This window comes from Laetiporus sulphureus (assembly GCF_001632365.1).
Source record: "Laetiporus sulphureus 93-53 unplaced genomic scaffold LAESUscaffold_7, whole genome shotgun sequence".
Classification (NCBI taxonomy): domain Eukaryota; kingdom Fungi; phylum Basidiomycota; class Agaricomycetes; order Polyporales; family Laetiporaceae; genus Laetiporus; species Laetiporus sulphureus.
Window position 1 is genome coordinate 1014983 of NW_024468516.1, and position 7584 is coordinate 1022566.

General features: G+C 45.2%; 1 protein-coding gene across 1 annotated transcript; it reads right to left on the reverse strand.

Moving 5' to 3' along the window:
- Window positions 1-4583: 4583 nt before the first annotated feature.
- LAESUDRAFT_756730 (uncharacterized protein) lies at window positions 4584-6278 on the reverse strand (the record flags this gene model as incomplete). The annotated part of the gene is made up of 2 exons (XM_040912204.1): window positions 4584-4864; window positions 5129-6278. The coding sequence occupies 2 exons, from the start codon at window positions 6276-6278 to the stop codon at window positions 4584-4586; spliced, it is 1431 nt and encodes a 476-aa protein (XP_040767546.1).
- Window positions 6279-7584: the final 1306 nt, after the last annotated feature.

Sequence of the window (7584 nt, forward strand, 5' to 3'; positions counted from 1 at the left end):
TATTACTGTATAAGTTAGGCTTACCTAATACCAGCGCTACTTGTCACATGTGTGGATTAGCACGTGATATGTCACGTGACTAGTTCTAGACTTTCGGGGCACCTAGGACTGTTAGTACTTCGTGTATCGGTTCGTTCCTTTCTGAACAGCCTAGCGCTGATGTCGTGTGATGTCCTAATCACGTGCGGATTGAAAGACGTGAAAATCTGTGACAGTACCCCCCCTTCTAGACAGTTCATCCCGAATCTGGCTTTTTGCGTGGTTTCTGGAAGTAATTATTGCCTGTTGAACCAAACCCACGGTGTTCTCGGGCTGAGGGTTTGAGGTAATCAACCAGTGAAACGACAGGGGTGATAATACGTTCAATGATCAGTTGAGCGACTCAATCGCCCAAATTGACTGTGAAGTCATCATTCGTATCATTGATTAGCAAAATCTTGATTTCGCCTGTGTATCCTCTGTCGATTACACCAGCGCCTACGTCGATGCCTTTGACAGCTAACCCATTTCGTGGCGCAATTCGACCATAGGTTCCTCGAGGTGTTGTAAAGTGAAGCCCTGTGAATACCAATCCTCTTGAGTGTGCTCAGATGGTTGTTGGTTCTGATGTGGCTAAATCCATTCCAGCATCGTCTTCATGGGCATATTTTGGTGCTCGTGCATTTGGATTGTCTAATGTAATTTGAAGATCTCTAGAATGATCCCAATCATCTCTATCCTGATCGTATATCTGAATGGTATCAGTGGCGGGGCCATAGACTTGACCTGTTCTCCTGGGTGGAAAAACGCCATCGACCAGAGTTGTATCAATGAGAGATATTGGTTGAGGTGCGTCAGGATATTTTCGGTGAAATTCCTTGATGAGACGCGGAGATTTTTCAAATTTGCAGCGGGTTCCCAAGTTTCTTCGGCTTTGGAATAACCCTTCCAATGCACCAAATATTGAAGTTTACCACGAATGACACGAGAGTCGACTACATACTCGACTTTCCATTCTTCACCAGTCTTCTTTTTAATAGGAGGATGGGGCCTGAGGGTGCGACCTGGTATTTCGTCTTCATGGTAGAGCACGAGTTTGGACGCATAAAAAACTGGATGGACGCCGTATTGTCGTGGCATTTTGAGTCTGTATGTGACTGATCCTAGTTTTTCCACGATTTCGAAGGGTCCATCTCTCCGTTGTGCCAGTTTGGCTCCCGATGTTTGCCAATCTTTAGTGGAGAGTAATACTTGATCTTCAACTTTGAAAGGTGCGGGTCGTACGGATTGATCGTAGTACCACTTCATGCGTTCAGCCACCAATAGAATGGCTGCTTTCACTTGCTCTTGCGCTTCTACTCGTGCCTGCATTATGGAATCTAGCGTATGATGCTTTATGGGGTCCATTATTGTTGGTTCTGCACGTGGATGTCTACCGTATTCGACAAAGAATGGTGAATTCTTAGTGGCTTCAGAAGCCTGATTATTATAGGCAAATTCGGCAGTTGGCAGTAGTATACTCCAATCTTCCATGCGTCTGTCAGTATAGATACAGAGATATTGCTCTAGCGACTGATTTGTTCTTTCAGTTTGACCATCGGTCTCCGGATGATATGCGGACAACATTGTTGATTGTATCCCAAGGAGTTTGCATACTTCCTGGAATAATGCGCTTGCAAACTGAGTGCCTCTATCCAAGATAATCTGTCTCGGGAGATCATGCTGTGTCCATACCCTCTCATAAAAAGTACGAGCAAGGTCTGATGCTGAGAACTCATTGGTGATTGCAAAGAAATGCGCTCGCTTGGTCAAACGATCGACAACTACCATGATTGCGTTGAATCCATGGGATTCTGGTAATTGAGTGATTAAGTCGACAGAGACAATTTCCCAAGGTTCTGTTGGAACCTCATTTGGTTGTAATTCTCCGTATTTTGGCTGATTGATGTTCTTGTTGCATTGACAAAGGTCGCAAGAACCAACATACTTTTTGACGTAAGTGAACATTCCTGGCCACCAGTAGTTACGGAATAACATCTCATATGTCTTCCATCTTCCAGGATGACCTGCACTGGCAGCTTCATGATGACGCTGGACGATTTCTCATCTAAGTGATTCCTTATTATCTGCTTTTGGCACATAGACTTTGCCTCGATATAGTAATATCCCACTTTCGAAGTTCCAGTCTTTGAGTCCTTTCGAGAACTCTCGTTGTCCTTTCTTGAGTAGTAGTTGATATGAGTTGTTCACATTGTCATCTTGTAGTGCCTTCTTGATCTTGTCCATCAAATCGTGATCTGTGACGACTGCGAGGTGAGTATGTTGAATAGCTTTAATCGTGAAATATTCCAGTTTGAGCAGAGTTTTGTCAGAATTATCGAGATTTACCCCCTCTTCATGATCTGGCCTCCTGGACAGAGGATCAGCGCGATGCATTGATTTCCCTGGTTTGTGATGTAGTTGGATGTTGAACCGTGTAAGATATAGCGACCATCGAGCTTGCCGTCTCATCAGCTTTTGTGCTGATTTGAAATAGGTTAAATTCTGGTGATTGGACCAAATTTCTACCGGGAGCGGATGACCTTCAAGATATTGTCGGTATTCTTCCAACGCTCGAATAATTGCGAGCATCTCTTTGTCATAGATTTCATAGTTCCGCTCAGCCTCATTGAGGCTTTTCAAATAGAATGCGATTGGATGCCACAACCCATTGTCTTTGAGTTGTTCCAGGCATGCACCAGTGGCAAAATCGCTTGAATCCGTTTCTAACCGGAATGGATGAGTATCATCCGGTAACGCCAGAATTGGAGCTGAAGTAAAGGCATTTTTGAGAGCATTAAATGCTTGTTGTTGTTCTTCGTCCCATACCCATTTCTGATCCTTTCATGTAAGGATATTGAGTGGTCGAGACTTTTTGGCAAATCCTTCAATGAATTGACGATAGAAATTTGCGAACCCAAGACAGGCTTGTACTTGCTTAACCTTTTTGGGTTCCGGCCAGTCGAGTACACCTGTGACCTTTTGAGGATCCATCCGAACCTCGCCTTTAGAGATAATCATTCCTAAGTACTCAATTGAGGGTTGTTCGAAAAAGCACTTTTCTGGTTTGGCAAAAAGGTCGTTGTTCCATAATCTTTTAATTACCTCTTTGGTAATCTTCCGATGTTGTTTCAGATCATTGGTGAAGATTAGAATATCATCAAGGTAGACGATCACATGGCCTTCTCGAATAAGATCATCTAAAATCTCATTCATCATGTGCTGGAAGGTGGCTGGTGCGTTACAGAAACTGAAAAACATAACCGTGGCCTCATATAAACCGCGATGCGTCACAAAAGCTGTTTTCCATTCGTCACCCTTGCGGATGCGAACATTGTTGTATCCCCATCTGAGATCCAGCTTGGTGAATATTGATGCGTTACTGAGCTGATCGATAAGCTCGCTTATTCGTGGAATAGGGAAGCGATTCTTCTTGGTTATAGCATTAAGTTTTCGGTAGTCTTGGACCAGTCTTAATGTGCCATCCTTCTTTTTGACAAAGAATACCGGGGCAGCAATAGGTGATTTTGACTTTCGAATGTAGCCTTTTGCTAGGTTTTCGTCGATCCATGAATCTAGGGAATTTCTTTCCTCCGGATTCATAGGATAGAGTTTGCTTGGTCATGGTAATTCATGTTCTTCTTCAAACTCGATTGCATGATTGTAAGGCTTTCGAGTTGGCATCCTTCCAGATGCTTTCTTGGAGAAGACATCACCAAATGAATGTAGATAATCTGGAACTAATTTTTCCCAAGATTCTACTTCATTAATAACCTGATCTTCTGGGCTGCCAGTGTTTGACTGGGGTGCCGCTTTTTTCAGGTCTTCTTCTGGTTCAGCATAGCCGCAATCTGCTATAGAAAGTATCATGCGGGCTATTTGTTCAGCTTCGGGATCGTCCGTTTCAACCCACGAGATTATAGGATTTACTGCATCGATGTTGTGTCCATTAAACATTCTAGATGCAGTTGGCTCCTCATCTGCCACTTGTTGTGCTCGTTGCGAGATTTCTTCAGCTTCCTCTCTCACAATGGCTTGTTGTTTTTTATAAAGCCCTTGGTGGTGACATGTACTCGGGCATCGTGAGTATTTCCATTCTCCAGCTTGCCAGTTGATTTCTGGATTATGCTGATGTAAGTATGACATCCCAATGATCATATCTAATTTCCCGATGTCCATGACTAGCAGACGGTGGGTGGAACCATGATCTCCGACTTTGAGGTATGCTTTTACATAGTCCGTTATTTCACCATGTTTGTTTTGGGATCTGTCAGCATTGTACACCTTGTACGTCGTATTAAGCTTGGAGGTCGTGATTCGATTGTTCTTTACGAATCGTTTGCTGATATACATGGAATATGCTCCTGAGTCGACTAAAGCTTCGGTGCTCGATTTTTTGCCGTACACCCATAATGTAACTGGTAAATAGAATGATGATAGATTTGGAGACGAATTCTTTATTGTTACATTATCATCCTCTGCATTGCGATGATCTACAGAGGTGTCTGATCTGGGTGCTAAATGTACAGGTCTTATATAATGTTCTGGGGACTCTGACGAGCTGCCTACAGATCCCCTTTGAGAAAACCCTTCCGATCCCTTCGTGAAGAGCCCTCTCCCACCTTCCTTGATGAACTGGATCCATTTGCCCTCAGGCGCCTGAGCCTTGAGAGGATCGCGGCAAAATCTTCGTCTGACTCGGATGCATCAGGCTCGCTTTCCGAGTGGATGCTGCGGTCGCTGATATGCGCAGCTGTCTCCTTACTCTTCCCCTTAGTCTTAGAGGAAGAACTTTTCTTCTTCGGCTTTTTCTCTTCTTCGGTGTCAGAGCTTTCGCTCTCTGCATCTGATGAAGCAGAATCAGATACCACCTGTCACGTTTTGGACGACTTTGACTTCTTCTTCTCATCGTCCTTTTTCTTTCCGTCCTTCTTCTTCGTGGCTGTCTCTTTCTCCTTCTCGATCTGCTTCTTGACATGGTCCAATTTGAAACAATCAGTGCAATACTTGCCGAAGCGTTTTGATGATTTGAAGAACGTAGGTTTGTTCTTCTTGCAGTTGGCACAAACCAACTTGTCATTTTGTACGCTTCACGCTTTACCCGATTTACTCTTCCCTTTCTTCCCGACTGCGTCAACCTCCATAGCATTCAGGTCCTTGGTTTCAGCCTTGGCATGGTGGCCTTCTCGTTGTAGTGATGTAAATATCCGAAGTGCGAATGTAAGGAACTCAGTCCACTTCTTGGGCCAGTTGTCCTTGGTTGTGTCTGCTAGCATGAGCAGCCATGTTTTCTCCTGAATATGTTTCTTGATTTTTTCGATCAAGTCTTGATCCGAGAAGCCTGTACCGGTTGCCTTTGGACGGAAGTCTTGATGATCCTTCTTGACGAAGGCTTCTAGCTCCGTTCGCTTCTTGTCATCCTTGTCCAATGATTCGTATGCCGTGCGAAGTTCAGCGACGAACTCCGCCCAAGTTCTGGGTGCCTTATTATTTTCGTTTATGTCGGTAATCCAATGCCGCATGTATTCACGTGCTCCTCCTTTCAGGAGCAAGAGGGTAGACATAATTTTGGACTCATCTTTGGTATGTCCAGTGTATTTCAACCAGAGCATTACTTGTTCAAGCCAATCATCGAGATTGACTCCGTCCTTGTTGCCGCCATATTTTTCTGGCTGGTCAATTTTTACGCCTTTACCCTTGCGACCAAACGATGGCTCATCATCATCGTCCGTGTCGTCGACATTGTTACCGCCTTGCCCTGCCTTCCTTCCCTGCGTAGATGCCCATGCACGAAGTCGATCATGTGATTTCTTTAGGTCTTCTGCCCTTGTTTGGAGGTCCTTGACTTCATCGTCAAATGCCACCAACAATTCGTTAATGGCCTTGTTATCCTCAGCTAACGCTGCTGAGGTTTTTTCCAAGTTCGAGATTTGAGCCTCGGATTGTTGGTGATGCTGGTCTAAGAAGACCGTGCGATTGTGAAATTCTGTGGTGCTTTGTTGAGCGCGTTCTGCTTGTTGATTAATTAGCAGCTCATAATGCGCAACAGTTTGTTGTCGCATTTGCTCCACCACATTGGTGATGAGATCGACTACCCAATTTTTGACATCATTGGGTATTTGGGCAGTGGGGGGTGCGGTGTCGGCGAGGGCTTGTCGAACAATAGGATTAGGTGGTTGTAAAACAATATTGAGTCGTGCGGGAAGCTCCGGAGATGGAGCATGAGAGAAGCTTGGATCCTGTGGGGTGGGGGTCGCCATATTACAATTCCTCCTCTATTTCGCGAAGGTGTTCTTCAAACTTGACGATATGACTATTTGCGATTGTGGCCGCTCGGACAATTGCTTGACCAGCACGAATGCGGTTCAGCAAATAGAGGTCGTGGAATATAACCTTGATGAAGGGTTGCCACAAAAACCTAGTTTTGTCCCTGACTGCGGGCCACTAATGATTATGATGGATATCGCAAAGACGTTCGACTTCCTCGAGCCAATCGACGAAGCTATTGTAAGCTTCAGTGAGACAATCTTCGGGTTGTTCTGTATCGATGGGAATATAGCAGATATGAACTGTGACATTCCTCCAATCAAAATCTGGATAGATTTGGAGGGCATATATATGATATACGTCGTGGTAGTCGATGTGAAACGTATCCTCGTATGTAGCAAATGCTTCTCCTGCTCGCTCTTGAAGAGCCTGAGGTACTGAGTCCCAAAGATAATCGAAGGTGTGTCCGACTGGATTAAGCTGTGTAAAATTCTCGAGATTGTTCGAATCGCCAGATGAAGACATATACAAAGTGACTATTCGTATCTACAGTAAATGTCGCCCTGTGACCTGTATTCCAAGACGATATTTCTGAATAATATCTCTGATTATCCAGCGAGCTTCTCCGCCCTGATGCTTCCTCTCCTGGACGTAGTTGCAGAAGTCGTGAACCACGTGTTGGTGAACGAAGGAAAGCTTGAATTCCACGATGTCAGTGCAGAGGGATTCGAGCTTGAGTATGAGATGCTCGAGGTCGAAGATGTCGTGGTCGTTAAGCTGATGATGGTATCGTTTGGTGAGTAGAATATGAATCTGTCGAAGGGTGCCTTCGACGCGCTGATTTGAGATGATGGAAATGGCGAGAGGATAGATGAAATGAGACCCAGTAGTAGTCTCGACGTATGTCCCTTGGTTGAGATCTGGACCAGATGGTCCTGCAGGTAAACTCGGTCGTCTGACCGAGGGAGTCTGGATGATAGAAACTGAACTTGTGCCACGAGGGGGCTGACCTCCAGTAGAAATGTGTCCTGGCCTTGGCAGGGGTCTAATGGGCCGCTGCTCGTAGAACTCTTCTGGAGTTCTTGCTCGAGGATGACGGATGACACCATCGATGCTGTGCACTGCCTTGGTGCAGCTTACGCTGGTAGAGTCAGCAACTGATGGAGCGTCAGGTGAAGATATGACACCGCTATCGTGCGGGTGGACGTGCGAAGACGCAACACTGCAGCGAGTATGCTGGGCAGGCACTCGAGGCAGGTAATGTCAGACTTATTCTTCTATCACAAACTTAGGACGCAG